At 53.1% G+C, this 25,873-nt stretch overlaps 1 protein-coding gene across 3 annotated transcripts in view; it reads right to left on the bottom strand.

Moving 5' to 3' along the window:
• The window catches only part of SERINC2 (serine incorporator 2), a 50,749-nt gene that overhangs the window by 13,003 nt on the left and 11,873 nt on the right, over positions 1 to 25,873 (bottom strand). Inside the window, exon 1 of one of the 3 annotated variants that reach the window (XM_047724306.1) lies at positions 9,594 to 9,625. The exons of 1 other annotated variant lie outside the window; for it this stretch is intronic. Coding sequence is in view for 1 of the 2 variants with exons in the window: in XM_047724308.1 (XP_047580264.1) it covers positions 6,972 to 7,010 (39 nt within the window). In the remaining variant the exon portion in view is untranslated. Of the gene's footprint in view, positions 1 to 6,971; positions 7,103 to 9,593; positions 9,626 to 25,873 lie in introns of those variants that run through there. One more of the 3 variants, XM_047724308.1, reaches the window with a different exon arrangement.

Raw genomic sequence — 25,873 nt, forward strand, 5'->3', positions numbered from 1 at the left:
CGGGAGGGGCTGTGATCTCCGGCTCTGGGGCTGGCCCTGTCCCGGACAGCAGGGACGGTCTTCCCCTCCCCCCTGCCTCCTCCCCCTCTCCCAGCTCGGCTGCCCAAGCTGCCATCAGCCCCTACCCTCCCTGGGGCCGGCTAACATCATGTGGGGCCTGGTGAGGCCACTCTATTCCCAGCTGGCATCCCAAAACAGACTGACCCCTCTGGGGACTGGACCTACATGCAAACACATCCAGTCACCAGTTTCTCTTCCCTGAGACAACCTCAGCTCTTCACCCAGGTATGTAAGAGTCAAGAGCTCTCAGGAAAGACACCCAACAACCATTCCCCTGGTCATGGTCGTTGTTGCCCTGAGTGTCACTGACAGGGGCCTACTTCAGACTGGGGATGCAGGGTCCCTTCCCTGAAGAAGTGACATTTGAGCTGAGCTGAAGAATGAGGGGGCCCTCCCCCGAGCAGGGGGAAGAAAGAGTGTTCCAGACAGAGGGAGCACAGGTGGAGGGCAACTCTGGGGCGGGCAGGAGCTGGGCGATGGAGGAAGACAAAGAGGCCCCTTGTGGCCAAAGCTTTGGGGGCAAGTGGCAAGTGGCAGGTGGGGAGGTCAGGGGTGAGGACAGACGCGTGCATATGCACACACACACATGCACACACAAGTTCACTGTGGCACTGCTCACACCCAGAAAGTACTAGGGGGGAACTTAAAATAACTAAATGCCCATCCGTACATCGTGGTCCCTACAAGGGATCTCCGCTGAATGCTGCAGAAGTGTAGGTAACACTTAGAGGGGTACATGTAACGAAGTATAGGGAAATATCAATTCTACCTCAATAAAGCTGGTTTTATTGCTAAAAGAGAAAAATTTTAGAATTAAGAAATTTAGAAAATTAAAAAATTTAGAAAAATTTTAGATTAAGACGAAAAACCAAAATAGGCACAAAGCTTTGGGTTTTATGAACTTATTAGAATCTCAAGAGACTGCCAATAACCTACATGTCCCATGCCAGGGGCCCGTGGTGGTCCCTTTACTCCATGGAACGTTACAGGGGCAGGAAAGAAGCAAGTCACCAGGACACAGGGCAACACAGACTAACATTTATGACACAAGGTGAAAGGCCAAGGCAGACATGACACTGCTCCTGTGCTAAGATTACGCTCCCACCCACAACAGGACTCAAGGGAGTAGCAGCAACAGAGCAACACCGAAACACTGGGCACGATTTCGCAGTAGCCTGGTTCTTGGAATGGGGAATCGGCTCCTAGAAAGCCCTGGGTCTTATAGTTTTCAGGCTGCAAGGCTCCTTGGCATTCATCTGGTCTGGCCTCTCTCTAATGAAGAATCACCCAGAAGGCAGCCTTCTGCTGCTTACACACCACCAATGACAAGGAGCTCACCACCCCCTGAGGCAAGCTGTATAGCTCTGGAGCCACGTGTGGTTTGGCCTGGTGGGAATAGGCTGTCACCGATCATTCACACTCTCTTCTGGTTGCCCCGAAAGCCAGGGATGTGGGTTCTCGGGACCATTCCTGGGGCACCAGGCAGGCGGGGGAAGCAGCTAGGGTTGGGGCCACAGTTTAAAGTTGTTTTGTTTCAAATAAACTGACCTAGGGGTACCTGGGTGGCTCAGTTGGTTAAGTGCCCGCCTTCAGCTCAGGTCATGATGGAGTCCCGAGTCAGGCCCCCTGCTCAGCGGGGAGTCTGCTTCTCCCTCTTCCTCTGCTCTATGTGTGCATGTGCTCTCTCTCTCTCTCAAATAAACAAAATAAATCTTAAAAATAAATAAATAAACTGATCCTCCACTTCTGGGTATTAGTCAAAAGCAAGGACTCAGACAGATACCTGCACACCCATGTTTATAACAGCATTATTCACAGTAGTCGAAAGGTAGAAGAAGGCCCCCCTGTGTCCATGAACTGATGTATGATCAATAAACACAGTGTGGGATACCCTTACAAGGGACTATTACTGAGCCTTAAAAAGGAAGAACATTTTGGGGGTGCTTGGGTGGCTCAGTGCGTTAAGCCGCTGCCTTCCGCTCAGGTCATGATCTCAGGATCCTGGGATCGAGCCCCACATTGGGCTCTGCTCAGCGGGGAGCCTGCTTCCTCCTCTCTCTCTCTGCCTGCCTCTCTGCCTACTTGTGATCTGTCAAATAAAATAAATAAACAAATAAACAAACAAACAAATAAATAAATAAATAAAAAGGAAGGACATTTTGACACCTGCTACAACACAGATGGACCATGGAGACATTGTGGCAAATGAAATAAACCAGACACTGAAGGACAAATGTCCTTTGATTCCACTGATATGAGGACCTAGAGCAGTCAGATTCACAGAGACAGAAAGTAGACTGGGGGCTTCTAGAGGCTGGGGACAGGGACATGGAAAGTTATCATTGAACGGGTAGCGAGTTTCAATTGGGGAAGGATGAGAAAGTTCTGGAGATGAATGGTGGAGATAATTCGCACAACAACATGAATGTAATTAACGCCACTGAACCACACGCTTAAAAATGGTTAAAATGGGGGCGCCTGGGTGGCTCAGTGGGCTAAGCCTCTGCCTTCGGCTCAGGTCATGATCCCAGGGTCCTGGGATCGAGCCCCGCATCGGGCTCTCTCCTCGGCGGGAAGCCTGCTTCTCCCTCTCTCTCTCTGCCTGCCTCTCTGCCTACTTGTGATTTCTGTCTGTCAAATAAATAAATAAAATCTTTAAAAAAAAATGGTTAAAATGGTCCGTTTTATGTTATGTGTATGTTACCACAATCGGGAAAAAGGAGGGATCCGTTTTCAAGGAAGGGTAAGAAGTCAGCCAGGTGAGGAAAGGAAAGATGTTCCTACAAAGGGAACAACAGCACGGGCAAAACTGCAAGAAACACTCTCTTAGGGGCAGCTATCAAGAGAAGAAGGCAGAAGGCTGATGCAAGTGTTGGCCAAGGTCTCTACAGGCTGCGCCAGAGAGTCTGCACTTTTCCTGAAGACAATGAGCAAGCATCGCGCAGGAGAAGAGGAGCATCAGATCTGCATTACCGGGAGACCGCTTCGGCCACAGATGGAAGACAGATGCGGGGGGCGGTGCCCAGTACCTCTAGGAACAGGGAGAGCAAGCTAGCAGAACAGACACCAAGGGATGTCATGGTACATCATATATATGTCATGAAATAAATTACAAGCTTCTTGAAAACTAAAAAAAGTTACAATGCAAATTTCTTAAAAGATTTTATTTTATTTTTTTTTTATTTGCTAGAGAGAGAGAGAACACAAGCAGAGGGAGCGACAGGCAGAGGGAGGAGCAGACTCCCCGCTCGCTGAGCAAGAAGCCCGATGTGGGGCTTCATCCCAGGACCTTGGAATCATGACCTGAGCTGAAGGCAGAGGCTTAACTGATGGAGACACCCAGGCGCCCCTAAAGATTTTATTTTTAAGTAATCTTTACACCCAGCATGGGGCTCGAACTCATAGTCCTGAGATCAAGAGTCCCATGCTCTGCTGACTGAGCCAGCCAGGTGTCCCTAAAGTGGTAAATTTTTATGTGACGTACATTTTGCTACAATTGGGACAAAAAACCGGTCCCAGCAAGGATGGGGTGCACCTTGCAGACTCTGTGAACAGCTCCAATACTGGCCAAGCCAACCGGGGAACAGAGGAGACCCAGCAGAGAAGAGGTCGGCCCCCGAACTACTCAGGGCACACGCACCACCGCGGGCAGCACTAATAGATCACCTAGTCTGGGCGCAGCCACCAGCTTGCAGGGGAGCCTTAGACAGGTCTCTTTTCCCTGCTGTGGGACTCAGTTTCCTCAGCCATAAGATGGGCTGCTGGGCAGGGCAGTGAAGTGGCTCAGAGCCCAGGCTCTACCATCAGTCCCAGTGTCCCTGATCCCCCACTTCCTCGAATGTGATCTGGAGCACTTTCCCACTTTGGGGTGCTTAAAGCGGCCACTGCAGGCCAGCTTCATGCTAAGTATGTCAGCGTGCCCCTCTCCATCCCGCTTAATCCTCACAACGTGCTGAGAGACAGGCACCATTGCTCTCTCTACTTCCTCACTCTCTACCCCTGAGGGAGGGGCGAGGGGACTGTGGACGCAGTCACACAACCCGGGAGAGGCCACGCCAGGATCTGAGTCCCATCCTCTGCCCTTCCATGCTCCTTGAATGCAGAGCATAGACGGATCCAATGGCATTCAGATATTAGACAAGGCCCTCCCTAGGCATTTGCTCACCGTCCAGGCCACCAAGTGCTGGCTGGCCTGGTGACTCCCATTGCATCTTGGGCCCATCTTATCTCCTCTGAGCCAGGGCTCACCCTTGGCCCAATACAAATGCTGACCGAAAGACATGATGAGCAGATGCAAATGGGTCATGCCTGGAAGTCTTCTCCCTGGATCCACAGACTCCAGAATGTTCCCCCAAAGATGCCCAGGAACCCCCTACTAAAACTTTCCTCCTATGGCACACATCTCTGTTGAAACAGGTTGTTCTTGGTTTGTTTTTTCTTTGTTTTTTTAAAGTAGGCTCCACACTGGGCATGGAGCCCAGCACGGGGCTTGAACTCACAACCCTGAGATCAAGACCTGAGCTGAGATGAAGAGTCGGTTGCTTAATTGACTGAGCTACCCAGGCGCCCCTGAAATAGGTTGTTATCAGTATCCAGTAACACCCAACTGTACCACTTAATACTGTGTGGCTGTGGGGAAATCACCTTCCCTCTCTGATCCAGTTTTGTCTGGATCATTTCTGTCTGTCCTTTTGTCTGTCATTTCTATGAAATGGAAATCAAGAGAACTGCCTCACCGGAGCTGTGGCTGAAGTGAACGAGAAGACACACACACAGAGCTCACCACACACTGGCTTCCACCACTGAACAGCACTGGGCCCTGAGTGAGGACGCCCTGGTCATGGCTGCTGTTGGTATCATTAACGGAGATGAGGCGACTGTGTCAGAGGGGAGGCAAGAGAACCAACCAGACAGCATGGCAAGGGCTCAGCACAGTGCCTGGCATGTGGTAGGAAATCAGTAAATGTCCGAGGTCAGAAGCCCCAGGGAGGCCACTGAAAGGAGGGACAGGTCCCCTGCAGACATTAGATACTCACTAAGTGGACCTCCCAGTTCTACCCTGGACCAGCGCTGTCCCTCAGGCACCCGGGATGTGAAGGGAGGGAAGGTGTGGGCGGAAGCCTGGACCACGAATCAGATTTTAATCTTGACTGCCCAGCTTCCCATCTGTTGTCTGTGCAACCTACGGGAAGTCAGCTAACCTCTCTGAGCCGCAGTTTGTTGAGGGTTTGAGCCAGCCTGTCAGGTGCCTTCTGGTCTCAGCGCTGTAAGATTCCATGACTCAGTGGCCAGCTTAGGCTGCAAAGGGAATTCTCCACCCACTCTCTAGGAGATTACAGTAGCGCCACTCACCGTGGCCAGGAAGTAGGTGGGGCACTTTTCGATCTTCCTCAAACAGAACCGTGGAGGAGGCAGATGGGGAGACAGAGGCACAGGGAATTGGCAAGTGGCCTCTCAGCCTCTCAACATGGACCACTCCCAGGCCAGCCCGGCCAAATGGAAAACTGGTCAACCTCAAGGAAGCGCTCTCTCCCCTACCAGGAAGCAAACCCTTCCTGGCCAGACCCAGCCCAAACTTAGGAATTCGCTGGGCAGAAAGGAATCTTTCTGCCACACATGCACACACACGCTTCACAGGTAGGTAAATGGAGGCCCAGAGAGGACAAGAGACAGTCCAGGGGCCCACTCTAGAGCCTCTCGGTGCATAGATCATTCTCAGAAAATGGTTGCAAAGTAATCTCCAGATCCCTAAGCTCACCAACCCTACAGCCCCCCCCCCACACACACACAGGAATCAGGGACAAAGGAAAGCAAGTCCTGAGATTTGCAGCCACCAGACCCCTCTCTTCTCTCTGCTTCTCTTTGTGTAGGGCAGAGGGGGAGGGAGCTGCCTGAACGAACCTCAGATTTAATGAGGGGAAGAGGGAAAGGAGAGGGGGCTGGGAAAAGGGAAAGGAAAAGGGGCCTCCCAGCTCCTCCCCTTTGCTGGCTGCAGCCCCAGAGCAGTACCCCACCACCAGCACCACCACCCGCACACTCTAGCCTCCCTCAATTCCTGCGTCTTCCAAGCCAGAGCTGGGCCTGCTGGCAGTTGGCAACCCAAACCCATCTCACTCAAGCGTGGCTTAGGAAGGCGGATGGGGGCTTCCTCTCCACCCCCATTTTGGGCTCCCGGGCCTAGAGGGGAAAGGCCTGGGGCTCACTGGGGAAGTCCCCAGGACTTAGAGTGAGTTAGTCTGAAAGAGGCAGAGACCAGGATGCAGAAAGACAGGCTGGACGATAGGACAGACGGACACCCATCAGGCAATGACTGATGGAGAAGCCACAGACGGACAAAGAGAGCGGGATAAACAAACGGACAGAAACAAATGTCCGACAAATATAAATGGGCAAATTGAGGCAGGCGGGCCGGGAGACAGACTGACAGACGGATTGCCAGAGGGACAGAAAAAGACACTGCAGAGTGGGGCAGGGACTAGGCGGGCCACACAAAGAAGTAAGAACGTCTGAGAGAGACGACAGGCGGACGGCTAGGATGTCCCCAAGTTGGGCGAGGTGGGGCCCCAGCGCGCACCCCCACCCCGGGCTCTGGGCCTCAGTCTCCCCAGTCCCCAGGAGGGGAGCCCTCCCAAGGCCCGCCCCTCCCCCCGCCCCGCCACCCGGGCGCGCCCCAACCCCTCCCCCGCGGTAACCCGAGCACCGGACACCAGCTGTCCCTGGCGCCCGCTGGTCTGGGATAGGGGTGGGAGGACCGAGGGACTGGGGGACCCGAGGGGCGCGGTGGCGGGGTGCGGGCCCAGAAAGACAAGTTTGGAGGAAGAAAAAATAGGAAACTATGTGGAGGAAGAAGACGGGACAAAAGTGCGGGGCCGAAGAAGGAGCGGGCGGCGCGCGGGTGGGTCAGGACTCACGCAGCTGAGCACGGAGCAGGCCCCCAGGCAGGCCCCCATGGCGGCGGCGCGGGGCGCGGGGTGCGGGGCGCGGGCGGCGGGATCGCTGGGGCTCCGGGCGCCTGGTCCTGGCCCCGCCCCGCCCCGGTCGAGCCCCGCCCCCGCCCCGCCCCGCCCCGCCCCGCCCCACCTGCCGAAGCCTCTCGCCGCTTTCCGGCCACGCTCGGAGCCTCCGGGGACTCACCTGGGGCAGGTGCGCCCGGAAAGACCAGTAGGGAAAGTGACAGGGCCTGGGACTCCCGCAGCCATGTGAGGCGTGCAGCGGTACCCGACTCTGCCACAGGTTCAAGCCTTGTTACAAAGCGAGGTTTTGGAAATACCGTAACCTGGGTTCGAACCCCAATGAGGCCACAGCGCGACCCTACAACACTGTCCCCTCACAAGGGGCAGAAGCCAAGTGATGGTCACCCCAAACTCCTTGGCGTAGAGCCTCCACCCAATACATAGGTGTTGTATGGTGCATGATCTGATAAAGAAACTTGGGCAATTCACTTCACCTCTCGGAGCCTCAGTTTCCCCATCTGTAAAATGAAGATACCCACCTCATGGGGCTGTTCCAACACATAGTAAATGCCTGACAAATGTGAGCTCCTCATCATCCCTGTTTCTCCTAAGACCCTGGCCTCACACTCCTTCAGCCATCCTTCCCTCCACCCACCCCTTCTTCAAGCTCTACTGACTCCTGTCTTGGTCCACACTTTCCCCTGAGCCATTCCTGCTGGCTGGCTTATTGCTCCCCAGAGATGCCCAAACGCTGGCCCCCAGCTACGCTAAGGAGGTCAGAAGGGTGGGTGGGTCACATTCCCAGCCAAATACCCCATACAGGTAGGTGAGGGAGACCCAGAATTGGGACTCTGTAATTATTCTCAGTTTACCCTCCAGCCCTCTCCTCGCTCAACCCTGGACAGATAATGTTAGGGCAGGAAGTCTAAGTGCCTCACAGCTGGCCCTGGGGCCAGAGATCCGGCCTGACTGCCCCTTGGGTGATTCATGGAGCCAGGCTGTTAACTGTGCCCAGGACTGTTCCACAAACACACCCTACAGCTTCCCTCCTCCCCCCTTTTGTCCACATTATGCCCTCCCCTTGGAAAGTCCTTTTATTCTCCTTACCCCCCCCCCCCACTTTCTGCCTCCAGAAGCCTCACTCACATCCCATATCCTAGTGAAGAGAACCACTACTATCCCCAAACCACTACCTGCCCTATTAGGAATGAATATCCTCCAACTTCCCTGAGTTTCTACCACATGGACCTATGTTACAGTCTCACAAATAACTCAAGTTACCAGAAAGCTGGAGCAGGTGCCGAACTCCTTCACCTACATGGTCCCATCCAAACCCCACAATCACCCTAAGAAGTAGATTCATTCCCCACTCCACCCAGTTTACAGATCGGGAGACTGAGGCACAAAGTAAAGTGACGTGCCTCCCATAAGCCCAGCCCTGAATCAACATTGGCTGTGATTATTGTGGTTGCTGTTACTGTTGCTCAAGGCCACACAGGTCAGAAGGGCAGAGCTGGAAGACCACCTGGCCTGGCCTTGACCTTGGAACCCAAGGCCTGTCCCTGACGTCTCACGGCCTCTCTTGGAAAACAGAGCGGATGATATCCTCTCTCTGCGCGAGAATAGGTGCAGTCCTTCCCTAGTCCGAGACTAGGAGCCACGCAGGGACTGTCCGAGTCTGGCCACCCCTCCCCTGACCTGGGTCCAGCACCAAGCCCGGCACACGGGAAGTGGTCTTGCGGAATGAACGCATGTCTGAACCTCCGCCCCAAGCCCAGTTTCCTCAACTGGTTGTGACCAATGGTCTGATCCCAAAACAGCCCATCCACGGTCCTCCTCTCTCCAGAAATCCTCTGCGTCTGCAATGCCACCATGCAGTCTAAAGGGACTCTTCCCACAGCCGCCCACCCCACCCAGTTCAGCATCCTTTGATACTTGTGCCCCAAGGGCCAGACTCTTCCTTCCTCAGCCCCTTCCCCTCCCACGGCCTGATCCAGGAGAAAGCACCCAAAATCAAGACAAGCCATAGCTGAGACTCTTCTTCTGTCAGAGCCTCTGTCACCCTCGGCCATCCTGGGGGTCACTTCACCTCCCTCCCCTTCCCCTGAAATGGGGATGCTTATCCTGCTTAACCTCCCAGAAATGTTGGGAACATAGAGAAAGCACTGGAAGAAATAGGCAGTTGTCTGAAAAGAGGACGGGTTTAAGGGGATCACAAGTATTTTTTTTTAAAGATTTTATTTGTTTATTTGACAGAGAGAGAGATCACAAGTAGGCAGAGAGGCAAGCAGAGAGAGGGGGGAAGCAGGCTCCCGGAGGAGCAGAGCCCAATGTGGGGCTCAATCCCAGGACCCTGAGATCATGACCTGAGCCGAAGGCAGAGGCTTAACGCACTGAGCCACCCAGGCGCCCCCCTACCTGGTTTTCGATTACAGTTTTCCAGAGCAGGGCATCACACTGCCCTTGTCCTGGCGCCACCCTGCCCAAGATCCCCAAGACCTAAGCAAGTGGCCCTCGAGGCCTCTTGAGGCCCCCATGGCACCCTACACGGAGGGGCCAACCGAGCTGCAGATAACTCACCGGGTTGCCTCGTCCCGGTGACGACTCCTCCTCCTTCAGCCTCACACTTCTCATCTGTAAAAGGGAGACCATCGTGTTTGCTCGAGCTACCTCAGGGGATTATTGAGAGATGAAATGAGGAGGTAGATAAAGAGGCTTCATTACTTCTCTCTTGCCCATCCCACCTACTTGTCTCCCAGTCTTGAACCTCCTTCAAGGACCAGAGTCACTCTCTCTGTCACACCTCCAGAGGTGAGATCATAGTCAGCATCTGCATGACCTTGGCAAGTCACCCAGCCTCTCTGAGCCCCACTGGAGGTTGAGATTCAGGATCACCGCCATTCTTTCAACTACACCATACCATGTAAACTATACCCATTGAGAGAAACCTGCAAGAGTCCTCTAGTCCATCCTTCTGTGCCCATCAACCAGCCCAGACAGGTGCTCAGATCTCCAGATCCCAAAGGAAACAGCCTCTGGCTTCTTGGCTACTTCTTGGCCACTCACCCCAAGGGTTCACCAATCTGATCTCATTAGGCCTTGGTTTTCAAATCTCAGTATAGCAATAACCCCCTGCTCAAGCCCTCCAGTGCCCCCCCAGTGTTCCCCAGTCCGTTCTTGCCCCATCTCCACTCACCATCCTCCCGTCCATGAGGACTCAGATGCACTGTGGCTTGGAGCCTCCTATCCACAGGGCCTCAGTCTCCACACTGGCCTCCACTTCCTGCTTCTGACCCATTTACAGCGTGGGGCTGAGGCTATCTCTTATGAATATGCATGTAGGATAATGAGGGCTTGGGATTAGGGGAGGAGGTGGAGAGAGACATTCACTAGGAGCCATCCACCTGCTCTCCCCATACACAGTCCCCCACTAAGGCTGCCCTCCCTCCCAAAGGGTACACGGGAGTTTGGGACAAAGACTAAAGTGACAAAAATAATAGGACTCCCGGCAACCATCTTTAAGTGCCTACGACATGCTAGGCACCCTACTAAGAGCATCTCCTGTACGATGCTTTAAAGGTGGAAACTATTCTCCCCATTTAACAGATAGGAAAACTGATGCTCCAAGAAGTTAAGTAATGCACCCATAAACCAGACATAGAATGTACACAGTGGTTACCTGCAGAGCAAGGGCGGAACCCAGGTTTTGTTGGACAGCAGAGCTGGTACTCCTAACCCCCACCACACAGATGCACGGGACCAAGCTAGGAGCCCTGAACACATGGTCAAGGGGCCACATCTGGATCTCACACCCAGCACATGAGCTCATCGTGATCTTAGGTGACCAAGGCTTGGGGAAAGGCCCCAGGGATCGGAACTGACTCCATCTGGAGAGCAGGGAAACCGGCAGACAGGTGTGTGTCCACAGTGCACGTTCACTTGTGTGCAGACGCGTGAGTGATGCGTGTGTGAGCATCGGGTATTGTGTGTGCACGGATGAGGGCGTGACAGGGTGTCCTCGAGGCTGCTCAGTGTATGCACGGCTGTGCTGCATTTGGTCCTTCTTTTCCCACGCCTGGCGGGAGCCTGCTGAGTGCCAAGTGCCGGGAATGTGCCGTCAACAAGACTAACACAGTCCCCACCCCCCCAGATGGACAGGCTGGGGGGGCTGTGCACCCACAGGCAGTAACACTTGGAGGGAATATTTGTGCGAGGTCCTCCCCGTGAGATGTGGCTAGGAGGTGAGAGAGAAAATGGAGAAAAGAGGCAAAGGTGGGCCATGGCAGGGTGGGAGCTGCTGGGGAGCCCCAACACTTGGCAGAAATGAGGGGCGGGGAGTTGGCTGGAACCTGGCATGGACTCCAAGAGGGGTACAGTTTCCAGCATTCTAGAAGGTCTCTGGATGCTTCCCTCACAGACATCAAGGGTCTGCTGTGAATGCCCATGTAGGTAGTGTGTGTGTTTGCGTGTGTGTGTGCGTGTGTGGCTTTACAGGCGTGTGCATGCGTGATTATGTGTGCTGTTTGCACACGCGGACCCATGTGTGGAGTAGATAAGTGTGAACGGGGGGCATGGATCAACCACACATGGTGTGTGCACGGGGCTTACGTGTAGGTGTGTGACGGATGCGTGTGCAGCAGGGCCTGTTACTGTTGGGGACAAGGAGGAGAGAAGAATGTCCATTTGGCCCAGACCTCACTTTCACAAGCCTCCGAAGTGCATCAGAAGACAGCTGGATGGATGGAGGGCTAGAGAGATCCGTAGACGGAAGGATGGGTTCAGATGCATGGACGGCCAAATGGACAGAAGGAGGGGATAGAGCCACGAAAATGTCATAAGGCAAATATTGCAAAGTGTTCATTGGAGATTCTAGGTGATGAGGGTGTGTGTATTTACCGTGCGACTCTTTCAAACTTTCTGGACGCTTGACATTTTCCATTATAAAATGTTAGAAAACAGTGCACATGGCCAGGGGGCTGGATGTCCCCTCCCGGAGAGCCATGCACACGATGGAAAGAACAGATTGCTCATCGTACAATTTTTTTTTTAAAGATTTTATTTATTTCTTTGACAGACAGAGATCACAAGTAGGCAGAGAGAGAGGAAGGGAGGCAGGCTCCCTGCTGAGTGGAGAGCCCGCATGACCTGAGCGGAAGGCAGAGGCTTTAACCCACTGAGCCACCCAGGCGACCCTCTCATCGCACAATTTTAAACTCCTGTCCCATGGCTGGACGGCGCACCATGGTGAACTCCTGGCTTTCCTAATTCCTCCAATGATCTGAATCTCCCAGGTGCACTGCACTGGGTTTGTAGGTGCATGTGTGTTAAAGAGGTTAATTTTTTTTTAACAGGTTAATTTGTTCAGTTAAAACACATAAAACACCACCAGCCCCCTTAAGCATTTCTTCCTTTTTAACTCACGGGGATCGTCAAAAAACCAGAGCTTCTCAGGCCTCTTTTAGACTCTAGGAGTCCCTGCTGCCTGCGGGGTGTGTGGGTTTGAGCATACATTCACATGAAGGGATGACAGCCCACGTGGGTGACTGACACCGAGGCCCATGGGAGCACCCCCACCTAGGAGCTCAGCCTCCTCCACCCCCCAGGAGGCCAGCACCAGTCCCTGGGGTGAGGGGATGTCCTGGGGCTGAGGAAGGGCCGCCGGCAACCCCAGGGCAGCCTTGGGCACCGAGAGCTCTGTCATCTGAAGCTTGGACACGCTCAGGCCAAGCGGCGTCGTCCAACCAGCGGTGGCAGTGTGGGCGGCAGAAACCGGGCCATTTCCCGGAGGAGCTGGGGCACTCCTCGTGTCCTGGGGCTCTGCAGTTCCTCCCCTCCTCCCCACACCGTTCTTTCCTATCTGGCCATTCCTCCTCCCCTGCCCAGGGCCTGGAGGCCCAACTGTCAGCACCTCCCGACACACACACACATAGTACAGATAGAGAAACTGAGGCCTGAAGAGAATAGAGCCACCCAGGCTACACAGCAAATCAGCAGCAGAGTCAGAATGGAAAGCCAGCCTGGGCTCTATTCTCTGCACCTGGCGCCTGCCGCCTCTCTGTGTCCCTCCTTTGGTCAATGGTAGGAGGGGCCTCCAGGCCCAGCAGCCCCAGCAGGTGAGGCCCCAGAGTGTCCTCCTGCCTATGCAGGTCACATATGGGATCCAGGAGGCCATGTGGGCACTAGAAAGAGTGTGCAGCTGGGAGGCAAAACCTCGGTTTTAATCCCAGCTCTGTCAGAGTGACCCTAGACAGTTCCCTGGCCCCTTCCCAGGCTCGGCTTCTCCACCCGTAACCTGTGAGCTATAGCAAGGGCTTTCACATTGTGCTTTGAAGCTGAACCCGCAGGCAGCTACCAGAGCTGCTGCCCTAGTCTTGTAGGGAGGGCGAGAAGATCTCCCCCCACGAGGCCCTTCATCTGTCCTCCCCCAAGAAGCTTGCCAAAGGCAGTCCCACCCAATGGAGGAACCAGGGGATAAGAGATCAGGCTTCAGCACAGAATCATGGCCCAATTCTGGCTGTGCCGCTTACCAGCTCTGTGATCTCAGGCAAGGCTCTCCAGGCCTCTGTTTGCCTTTCTGTAAAATGGGGGTAAGGATACCACCCTCCTAAGGCTGTGTAAGATTAAACGATTCACTTCCAGTGCGTGCCCATGAAGAAGAGAGTCAGACTTGGAGCAAGAGTGGCTGTTGTGACTAAATTAGTCCAGACGAAAATCACACACGAGCCCCCCGTCTTCACCATGAGTTGTATCTGTCATTCTGGACCCCAAAGCCAATGCAGTTGGCAGCTGCGACCCTAAATGCCTCAGCCCATCTGTCTCCGCAGCTGTTACAGAACAGCTGGGCACGCAGAGGCTGCTTGGAAGCCAGGCCCAGGCCCAGGCCCTGGGAAGGGGAAGCACAGGGCTCCCTGTAATCAGGCCGGGCTGTGGAGCAAGGGCCCATTTCATCTGGACACCCAAGCCCCCAGCAGGCCATCATTAGCTCCCCCACTCCTCCCCTGACCCAGGCCTCACCCGGGCTGCAGAAGCCCCAGAGAGAAGGTAGCATGTATTTAACCAAAGCCTTTCATCCCCAGGGGCCTCCCCAGGGTCACTGCGTTCAGGAGGGAGGGAAAGTCTGCCTGGAGGCAGGACAGCCTCCCACCCCCAACCACCAGGCAGCAACTTTCCTACAGGAGGACAGAGGCTCGGCATTGAGAACCCTACCATGTCGGAACCGCAGAAAGCTTGAAACCCACCTAACGTACATGCATACAACGGAATACAAGTCAGTCTTTGAAAGGAAGGAAATTCGCCCCATGCCGTAACATGGATAGACCGTGAGCACATTACGCTACGTGAAATCAGCCAGTCACGAAAGGGCAGGCCTGTGTGATTTCACTTATGGGAGGCACTTAAGAGTGATCAAACTCACAGAGACAAAAAACAGAAGGGTAGTTGCTGGGGGCTGGGGGGAGAAGGGAAGGGGTTTATAAAAACAAAAAAAACCCCACATCTCCTATCTCTTCTCATTCAACGGATGGGGAAGCTGAGGCCAAGCCAGGGGAAAGGACTGACACAGTGAGTGGCAGCTGTGTTCCCTGGTTCACTGCCCTTTCCTAAGGAAGCCCAGCCCCCACACCCTGCTCAGCCTGGCGGCCTCCTAACAGGACTCCAAGCTTCCAGAAGGTTCCCTGCCACATCCACCTGCATAATTTTATTCGTTGGTTTAAAAAATAACTTTTCTCCTTTACTCTGGGTTTCATTTCTCCCAATTGTAAAATCATACCTGTTCCCTGAGAGCAGGGACCTCATCTGTCCAGTTTGCCGCGTGTGCCTCCGGGGGAAACTGAGCAGGCGGAGTATGTGAATCTTAGGAAACTGGGAAAATACGGGAAAGCTTAAAAAATAAAAAGAAATCGCTGGTGGATTCCCACCCTCTACGTGCTTTAGTATATCTTCCTCTAGGCGCGCCTGGCTGCCTCAGTCAGTGGAACATGCAATTTTTGGATCTCCAGGTCGTGAGTTTGAGCCCCCCACTGGGCATAGAGATGACTTAAAAATATCCATATATCTGGGGCGCCTGGGGGTGCAGCCAGTTGAGTGTTGGGCTCTTGATTTCAACTCAGGTCATGAGCTCAGGGTCATGGGATCAAGCTCCATATCAGGCTCCTTGTTCAGACCCCAGGCTGCTCAAGACTCTGTTTCCCTCTCCCTCTGCCTCTCCCCCATCAACTCACGCTCCCTCTAAAAAAGAAAAGCTACAAAAATATATACATATCTTATTCTGATCTATTTTAGTGCTTAGACACTTCCTGAACACCATCTGGGTTCACACTACATAAACAGCTTGCGTCCCGCCCTTCACATGTCACCGTGCGCACCTCTCCTTGCCCTTACGATGATTTCTGACCGGCACAGAGAGTGGCTCATCAGCGCACATCAGCCACTCAGAAGTCACTGTCTTGGCAAGGCTCCTGGGGACCCTGAGGCTAAATGAGCTCTCCAACCACATCATGACGCTTTCGTATCTGAAATTCTCCTATTCCCTCATCTGCCCACTAGCGTGTTGTGGTTCTGCCGGTGACACTGTCCCTGGGGCAGGTTAAGCTCCAGGAAAGTGCAACTGACACACACAGGTACCAGGCACCCAGGTCCCCTCAACAGACATCAATGGAGTGAGTGCCAGACACAGTCCCAGGCCCTCCGAGTACACCGTGACCGAAAGAGACAAAACCCCTTGCCCTTAAAGAGCTTATGTTCTAGTGGGGAAGGAAGGAATGACTGGACAGAACAGAGTCCTTCAACCCCTCTCCTCCTGCTTTTGGCTATTTGTGGGTGTCACCTTGTTCTGCGTGACTCCCAGGTTCACCTGCTGCTACACAGGGCCAGCTCCATGGGCACGTGACCTCTGCAGAAGGGCCCTATCATCAGGAAGCACCTCTCCACTGATTGAATGCTCTGCCGTGACTGTTTTGAAATTCTTTTCTTTTTTTAAGATTTATCTATTTATTTGAGAGAGAGGGAGAGCGCAAGCAGGAGGGGCAGAGGGAGAGGGAGTGAGAATCTCAAGCTGACTCTGCACGGAGCGCCAAGCCTGAGTGGAGGCTTGATCCCAAGACCCTGAGATCATGACCTGAGCCGAAACCAAGGGTCAGATGGCTAACCAACTGCACCACCCAGACGCCCTGTTTTAAAATTCTTCATAATTTTTAAACAAGGGATCTCGCATTCTTATTTAAGATTTCTTTATTTGGGGAGGGGGGTAGAGGAGCAGAGTGGGAGAGAGAAAGAGAATCTCAAGCAGACTCCCCGCTGAGTGCAAAACCTGAGTCAGGGCTCGATCTCAGGAACCCAAGATCATGACCTGAGCCAAAATCAAGAGTCAGGCACTTAACGGACTGAGCTCCCCAGGTGCCCCAGGATCTCACATTTTTATTTGTACTGACACCCGCCAACTCTATAGCTGGTCCCACTTGTTTGCCTTCTGCCTCTTGCACAGGATAATAGACTCCTTTAAAAAAAAAAAAAATTAGGAGTGCCTGGGTGGCTCAGTGGGTTAAGCCTCTGCCTTCAGCTCAGGTCATGGTCCCAGGGTCCTGGGATTGAGCCCCACATCAGGCTCTCTGCTCAACGGGGAGCCTGCTTCCTCCTCTCTTTCTGCCTGTCTCTCTGCCTACTTGTGATCTCTCCCTCTCTGTCAAATAAAAAATATATATATCTATTTAAGTAATCTCTACACGTGGGGCTCAAACTCTCGACCCCGAGATCAAGAGTCGCACATCATCTGAGTCATCTGACTGAGTGAGGCCACACTCCTTGACCTCAGGGTCTGTCCTACCCTCTCTGTGGCCCCAGTGCTTGGCAGAACTGGATGAACGGATGCCCACCATGTATGAATGAAATGAATGAATGGATAGAAAGGGAGGGAGGACGGAAGGAAAGAAGGGGGAGAGAAAGGAAAAAGAACAAAAAGAATTAGTCTGTTACACCTTGTGGAATAAAGTAGGAGGCATTTTCACTGCAAACAGGAGTGGAAAGGGCATTCCAAGCATTCTAAGGGAACAGCATGAGAAAGGCACCCATGGGTGAAAATTACCCATGGGCAGAACCAGATGACCCGAGAAATGTGGTTTTGTTAACCTCAGCTGAACCCCCAGGAGTTAGGGGAAGTGGGAGGGATACAGGTAATACCTGTTCTCTGGAAGGAGTTGTTTCCCTGTTGGTGGGCAGAGAGAAAGCCCTGGAATCCAGAAGAGGAAGTATTAATTAGAGCCTTCACAGGGGCCTCTATTCCTCTGGGGAATAGAAGAAATCAGTCCAGCAAGTTGAGGGGAGCCAATGGGACAGCTTGGCTCAGGGCCAGGACTTCAAGCTTGGGTGATCTTCATGGCTCCAATCAAAATGCCTTTGCCAGCACTGGGCCAGACCTCAGAGCCTGCGACTCAGGGGTCAGCACCCCTTGCCTAGCACCCCATGAGTAAAAAGGCTTCTATAGGCCTCAAGCCCCACCTTGGCCCCCTTCCCCCAGAAACTGGTGGTCACCAGCACCCCAGAACAAGTAAGAGGTTGGAAGAGGCCCCAGCTGTGGGTACCCAGCTGCCAGGCGGAGAAATAATGACCTCTTGGGGTTTATGGGCCTAGGGCTTGGCCCTGCCTGGCTGCAAACCTTCAAGGGGTTTTATACTGCCAATCTGTGTCCCTTCACTCCTCCCCACCTCCTACCACCCTCTCTCCTTCATTCCCTTCCTCCTGGCCACGGGGGCTTTCTTTCTAATGAGCTGGAGAAGTCACGCCCATTCTCATTCCAGGGCCTTTGCACTTGCTGTTCCCTGCCTGCGAGGCTGGTCCCCCAGCTCTAGCACGGCTGTTCCTTATCATTAGGCAGGTCTCTGCTCAAACACCACCTCCTTACCAGGGAAACTATAAGCATCCTCCCCAGCTGGACGCATAGCCAGCCCCTCTTGGCCTCATGACCTTGTTAAAGTTCCAGACTGCCTGGGCCACCATCCTACCCCTATTATCTCCAACCTTACGCAAGAACCAAACCTCTCTGTGCCTCTATGTCCTCACCTGCGAAGTGGGGACACCTAGAGCACTTATATCACTGTGTTGTTGGAAGGAGTAAATGGGACATAAGGGCACACAGTAGGGCTCCATAAATCACAGCCATTATGACTGTCATCGTCTGGCCCCTGCAACTCTCCTTGAGAGAAGGCACTGGGTCTGGGTCTGCTTGCCCATAGCTGCAACCCCAGGGCCTGAACTGTGCTTGGTACCTATAAAAGGCACCCCAGAAAAATGTTCTGATGTAACCCATCAGTTTCTTTCTCTCCTGGTATGTTGCCCTTTTCCTAAGCTATCCCTCCGGCTGCAAGCACGTAGTAACAGTGAGGCAGGCAGGAGGGCTCCCCAGGGAGGAAGAGGAGAAAGTCTGAAGTTGGTGCAGGACAGAGACATCAGTCGCCCCATGGAGGGCTGCCAGACTCCAGAGGAGGAACCTGCCAGAATGACCCCAAGCCTCAGCACGACCCCCAGCTCAGCAGAACGATCCTTGTGTCCTCCTGTACAACCTAGAAGTGCAGAGAGACATCAGCCATTCAAAGCAAAAGGAACATCCATGTCACCCAGGTGACCTGTGTAGACGCAGGACTGGGGAACACAAGGGCTCACCCAAGCCTTAGCTCTGCATGAGTTCCTCTCCCACCCCAACTTGGACAGAACTCACTGAGGAAACAGAAAGTTCTATTTGCTACCCCTTGGGTGGCGGCTGCCCTTCATACCTGACGCCCAGTAGGAAATTGCATTACCGTTGCTCACCGTGGATATCTCTGTGCTTTGGGTGTCACCGGTAAGACGGAAGTGGTTTCGCTCCCGTCCCAGGACCCCAATGCAGCTTTCAGTCATGATAACAAGCTCCCGAGGACATGCCTCTCCTTGAATCCTTCCACCAACTCTGAGATAAGAGCCACGATCACCCCTGCATGTTAACCAGCTTGAATTTAAATAAAACCTTTAAAAAAAAAAAAAGCCACAAAAAGAACTACTATGATCTCTGCTTTATAGTTCAGGAAGCAGAGGCACAAAGAGATGGGTGGCCTGGTCTGAGGCCGAGTAGCTGGTCTGCCTGCCGCCCTCCGGGTCTAACCCCAGGCCCACCCTGTCCTCCCTGCAGAGACAAAGCAGACACACAGAGGGCCCGTGTCCCCTACACCACAGACCAGGGCTGATAGGAGTGGGGGCGTCACTGGGCACAGCAGGGAGGAGGCAGGGTGTGGCTTAGCCCTGGTCAGCGTGCCAGGGAGAGGTGCGATGCAATCCCAGTGGGGGGTGTTGCTCAGCCCAGCCCAGCCCAGCCCAGCCCAGGAGGGGCTTCTGAGGGCCAAAGACCCACCCCCAGGCCACGTTCGGCCATCCATCGGCCTGGTGTCAGGAGGCCCAGGACAAGTGCCAGTTCTGTCTTTGGCTCTCAGGATGACCTTGGCAAGTCCCTCTCCTCCCAAGACCTCCGTTGTGCCAGAAGGCACGGGTACAGAGGAACCACCGCTCCAGGCTCAGTGAGCAGACCACTCTGTGGCGCCCCCTGGTGGACAAACTGGTACGTGCACCTGTCAGTTCTAAAACCAGGACCCCCAGAATTGCCTCTCTTCACCCTGAGTGCATGCAGGGGACACCCTCAAGTTTCATTTCCGGGTCCCAAGAGGAGGAGGACAGTCCCAAGGAGGTCTGGGTAGGCCAGGAGAATTCTCGGACCCTGGTTCTGTCCTTCACTTGCTCTGAGTCTGTGCTCACATTCCTGTCTCCAGGCCTATTTTCCTACCACTAAGAAGGGAATCCTGATCTGGGAGACAGGAGGTTTTTGGTTTCCACCCTAGGAAAGAGTTGTGTGAGCTTAGGCAACTTCTGGACCTGCCCTTCTCTGGACCTTACAATGGACTCAGGACCCCTCTGGCTCTGATATTTGGGGGTCCAAGTGCAAAATATGTATTTAGGGAGATAAAGAGAAGGTAGAAGAGGCCTCAAGGGGAGCGTCCTTGAGGGAAGGACTGAGTCCAAATCATTTCTTCCTGGATAAATAGGAGTCTGTATGGCATTGAATATATATTCCGTTTTTTTTAATTTGACATATTTATTGAGAAAATACTCAGTGCCAGACCCTGCACTAGACACTGTCCACAGAGTAACAACATACAACATTGACACAGTCCTTGCCCTTAAGGAAAAATGCACAGCCTAGTCAAGGGCGCTGATCAGTAAGCAAACATTCACCTTCTTGTCTGAACAGGTAACAGGAGGAATACAGACAAGTCCCGGCCACAGTGCTGTTGGGAGAGGAGATGGCAGGACAGGGGTAACATGAGTGGGGTTTTGAAGAATGGAGAGGAGTATAACAGGCACTGCGTTCTTTTATTATTTTTTTTAGGGCTTTATTTATTTGTCAGAGAGCGTGAGCAAGTGCACAAGCAGAGGAAGCGGCAGAAGGAGAAGGAGAAGCAGATTCCCCGCTGAGAAAGGAGCCCCATGCAGGACTTGATCCCAAGACCCCGAGATCATGACCTGAGCTGAAGGCAGATCCTTAACCCACTGAGCCACCCAGGCATCCCACCACTGCATTCTTAAAATTAAACAGTCCTGGGGCGCCTGGATTGCTCAGTGGGTTAAGCCTCTGCCTTCAGCTCAGGTTATGGTCTCAGGGTCCTGGGATTGAGCCCCGCATCAGGCTCTCTGTTCAGCAGGGAGCCTGCTTCCTCCTCTCTCTCTGCCTGCCTCTCTGCCTACTTGTGATCCCTGTCTGTCGAGTGAATAAATAAAATCTTAAAAAAAAAAAAATCCCTCCTGCCACATGGGCTTGTGCAAAGATACCAAACTTGGGGCTAGCTTGCCTTTCCCTGGAAAGGAGGGCCAGCCAGTTGTGATGTGGGCAGAAAAACCTAACCAACAAGCAAGGCTGCTCCTCTGGGCTTCTGGGCTGAGAACCGGCAACTATCAATCATGATGAGCAGGGTGAGTTTGAGACACAGGGTAGGGTGCGGAGATGGGCAGAAGCCAAGGGTCAGAGATGTCCACTGAACACATACTAATAAAAACCGACAATTGGGATGCCTGGGTGGTTCAGTTGGTTGAGGGTCTGCCTTCGACTCAGGTCATGACTCCAGGATCCTGGGTTCGAACCCCATGTCGGGATCCCTGCTCAGCAGGGAGCCTGCTTCTCCCTCTGCCTGCCTCTCCCCCTACTTGTGCTCTCTCTGCCAAATAAAATCTTTAAGAATAAATAAATAGGGCGCCTGGGTGGCTCAGTGGGTTAAGCCGCTGCCTTCGGCTCAGGTCATGATCTCAGGGTCCTGGGATCGAGCCCAGCATCGGGCTCTCTGCTCAGCAGGGAGCCTGCTTCCTCCTCTCTCTCTGCCTGCCTCTCTGCCTGCTTGTGCTCTCTCTCTGTCAAAAAAAAAAAAAAAAAAAAAAAAGAATAAATAAATAAATAAAAAATATATATTTAAAAATATCATCTCACATTTCAGCGTGGAGGAATAAAAATGGCCATAATGGACCAGCCATGTGGATGGTGTGTCCTGCCCTCAAATTTGCCCTTAAATCTCTTCAAGTTTCTTCCTCTGCTCCAAGACACAAACCAGCTTGGACTTTCCCAAGACAAATGGCTTCACTGTGGTCCCTCCAGCCATGGAGTCTCTCTTGTTGACAGCATCCCACGGGATGCCTTTGGGTGGAGACCGGTCTGCAGGGCTCGGGAACTGTCTTATCAGCTCACAAGAACCGGTTGCTGGAGGTTCAGGAATTTTGCGAACCGGTTGTTGGACAGTCACTGTTATGATTTTAAATTACCTACATTTACATTCAAATACATTTTGTTAAAATAAAAATAATGCTCAAAACTCCTCCCTTCCTCATGATTTTACATTTTACCACTATCTAGTCTCTTGAGGTGTCCACCTCCTTAGTATCTAAGGGAAGTTTGACCTAATGGAGTGCTTCCCAGCTCTGTGTTTGGTGATATCACAGCAGCAACTTGAAATTGGTCAAGGTGGGATTATTTACCACCGGGGAATTGGTAAACACTGCACATCAGGGCTCGACTTGCTATCTTGACTTTCTAGACAAAAGAAAGTGCAGCACAAAATGTTAACAGCACAGATGACACTGAAGGGCTGACTGCTCAAAGAGGTTTCGGTTCGATGAATACATTCATAGGAGAGTGAGATAAAATGTAACAGTAGGTCACGCTTCAGATTTAATAACAAGAATTTATTGGAGTAGAGTTAGTAGCCTGAAATACAACCCCGCCCCAAATTTTGATTAAGCTGCAACCATAGATGGACCAGAGACACAAGACTTTGGCAACAATTGACAAAAGCAGTCTGTGAAATCAGTGGACTATCTGGAATTTATAGTCCAGAGTTCATGCAGCATGTTGTAGTTTGTAAATTGTGTGCTACACATCCTTTACTATCAGTGACATTTACACTCAACATACATACATACATAACGCATGCCTTTGGACTTCTGCAGAACCGCTTGTCAAACATTGGCCAGCACACCACTAAACACATCCAAACCCCAATTTAGTAAAGTCCTTCTCAAAGTGGATTTCTTCTTGGGGAAGAAACATTGTAGGTACTCAGGGAAGTAATTGCCCGACAAAGAGACGGATGACCTCAGGCTCCCATTGTGGACACGCCCCCGACACAGGTAGCTCTGGGACTTCGGGGTCCACCACTTCCAAAAATGACAGTAAAATCAATCCATTCAGGGGCTTTGTGCTATTTTTTCTTCTTACATTTCCCAACTTAAGTACCTTAAATAAGGCCATTTGACTACAAGGAATAGCAGTTTCTCAGGCTCATTGAAACAAAGCAGGAATTACCCAGAGTGTCCATGTAGGGGAGGCAGAGTGCCAGAGCTCGCCTCTGCAAAGCTTCATAGCTCCTCCCTACCCTACCTTCGCCTGGCCACAGCTTCCCGATTCTTCTCTTTCTGTTCAAACAGCAGGGAGGGTAAAGGCATTTGCTTTACAGTCAACAAGTTTACCTGTTCTTAGGTCAGGGACTGCCTCCAGCCAGCTGTGCCGATCCATAATCCGAGAAGGATCTGATTGGCCCGCCGGGATCAGGTAGGCACTCCTGGACCAATCCGTCATGGCCATGGGCGTGGAGTATCGGGGTCATAGGAGGCAGTCTGGCCTCAGCGGGCAGTGCCACGGAGGCAGGAGGGGCAACTCTGGGGAGGAGGAGGGTGGGGCACGAACTGGGCAGCGCTCTGCAGCTCGGGTATCAGAGGAGATCACCCGTGAGGTCAAACGGATGCCCAGGACTCCCCGGCTGGGCGGATTTCTCTTCATTCCCGTCAGGGAGGAAGTCCTCTGGATAACAGGCCACCCCATGCACTGTCCACTCTCCTACCGCCTACCCTGCTGTCACTGAAAATGCCTTACTTACGTCACTGGGGCACCTGGGTGGCTCAGTCGGTTAAGCCTCCCACTCTGGGTTTCAGCTCAGGTCCAGATCTCGCGGTCCTGGGATCCAGCCCCCAGTCGAGGCTCCAAGCTCAGCACGGGGTCTGCTTTAGGTTCTCTCTCTCCCTCCCCTGCCTCTTTCTCTAAGATAAACTGACCATTTTTGTCTGTAAAGAGGCAACACAGGTGTAGGTCTCCCCCTAAGACATCTTCTAAATACTGAGATGTAATAGAAGACACTCCTCTCTGTTTCTGCAGTCTGGTGACCATCCTTCGGCTCCCAGGGTGGCCCGTGGATCCCAGTCAAGGTCACATCTCTCCTTCATTTCACAAGAGGCCCTGAGCTCCCCGGGATGGGCCCCAGAACCACCATGTCCCCAGGACTGACACACTCCTGGTACAGACAGAACAACCCACGAAACAGGCTCTTTGGAGCTGTGGGCCTTGATTCAAATCCCAGCTTCCTTACTAGTGAGATGTCAGACAAGGGACAACTCTAGTGTGCCTCAGTTTCCTCATTTGTCCAACAGAGAAAAATCACTGTCCCTACCACATATGGTTGTTAGGATTGAAGGAGTTTGTATTTATAGTGTCAGAACAGTGCCGGGCACGTGGTAAAGATTCATATCTTAAGTATTATTATTATTATATGGTTATTATTAGCATTCTACTCTCTGCTGCACCCCTGAAGACAGGCATGCAGAGCGGTCTGGACGGGCTAGCACCGTCCTCTCTGTCATCTACTCCCAAGCCGGCAGACAGGCTGGTGCGTGTAGGGGGAGGAGCTGTGTGGGGTAAAGGGCAGGAGAGAGCGGGCAGCCCAGATAAGGTATGAGTGTAAGGGCCTAGGGGTGGCTGGACCTGGCCAGCTGGGACAGGCTCTGGCTCAGTGAAAGTCTCTAGCAGCACAGGGGCTGAGGCAGTGGCGTGTCTGGGGTGGGAATGTCTGTCTGTGGGTGAGTGTGGCTCTGGCCAGATGTCTGTGGGACTGTGGGTCCCTGAGGGAGTGGTTTGAATGTGCTGCAGAAGGGACCAACTTCAGGGATGTGTAGCCTGATACACCCTCTGCCCAGAAGGGCTCTGCTCTTGGTTTAAGGCTCTACTGTCATCGTCTTGAAATTCTTTTTTTTCTTTTTTTTTTTTAAAGATTTTTAAAATTTATTTGACAGACAGAGATCACAAATAGGCAGAGAGGCAGGCAGAGGGGCGGGGCGGAGCAGGCTCCCCGCTGAGCAGAGAGCCCAATGTGGGGCTCGATCCTAAGATCCTGGGATCATGACCTGAGCCGAAGGCAGAGGCTTTAACCCACTGACCCACCCAGGTGCCCCTCTTAGTTTTTTTTCTTAACAAGGGGCCCATATTTTCACTTTGTAGTGGGCCCGCCCATTATCTAACCAATCATGGGTAGGGTATATGTGTATATGTGTCTGGGTGTGTGGGAGGACACATGGGGTTTTACGTGTATGTATGTAAGTGTGTACTTGCCTGAGCACGTCTGGGGTGTGTCCTCCTCTGGACTTGGGGACCAGAATGCTACCCTACCCCCACCCAAGACACCAGGGAAAGCCTCCAACCTCAAGTCCTCCCTACATCCGCCAGCCTAACCACACACGTTCACCCCAGCACCCCACTGTCTCTGCAAAATCCGAATGCCCCACAGCATCCTAGCCCTGGCCCTGCAGAAAGATGGGAATAACAAAATCACCAGCCCTGGGGAGAGGGCAGGGAGAGGAGAGGAAGGGGTACCCATTTGGCTGAGTTCACGCTGCGCACCACAATCTCCAGCTGGTGTCATGGAGACATCTCTGCCCTCCCCCACCCCCAGGGTCAGGAAGGTGTCCGTCTTCCACTTCCCAGACAAAGCTAGTCCCTGTACCTCCTGATCAGGGCTTTCTGTGAGGCAAAGCTGAAACAGGTAGCCACGAGACCTGCTTCTGGTCCCAGCTCTGCCCCCAACCCATTCTGGGACTTCGGACATCTGGTTGCCCTTCTTGGCTTCAGTTTCCCCATCTGTAAACCAAAGGAGTCATAACCCCTAAGTTCCCCTCTGCACCATCCCACCTTACCCTCAGTACCCGCCCTGCCTGTGATGACTACTCCTAGTTCCACACAATGGGACCCTGGCCCGGGCGGCCGTTCCAGACCTCTTCCCAGTCTCTGACTCCAGTCCGGGACTCCTAGATCTGGGAGTATCTGGTCCACTCAGACCAATGGAGATAGTGCAGCCCCGAGAGGGGACAACTCACACCAACTCAGCAGCAGAGCTTGAGCTCAGACTGTCATCCTGCCGACCCTGCCCCCCCACCCCACCTCCACGCCTTGGACGCTGCAACCACTATCACTGCCTCTGAAGTCTCCACCGGCCCCCATCTTCCTTCCGGCTACAAATGAGAACGGGTCTGACGACACCCAC

The sequence above is a fragment of the Lutra lutra genome, chromosome 4 (genome assembly GCF_902655055.1).
Source record: "Lutra lutra chromosome 4, mLutLut1.2, whole genome shotgun sequence".
Lineage (NCBI taxonomy): Eukaryota > Metazoa > Chordata > Mammalia > Carnivora > Mustelidae > Lutra > Lutra lutra.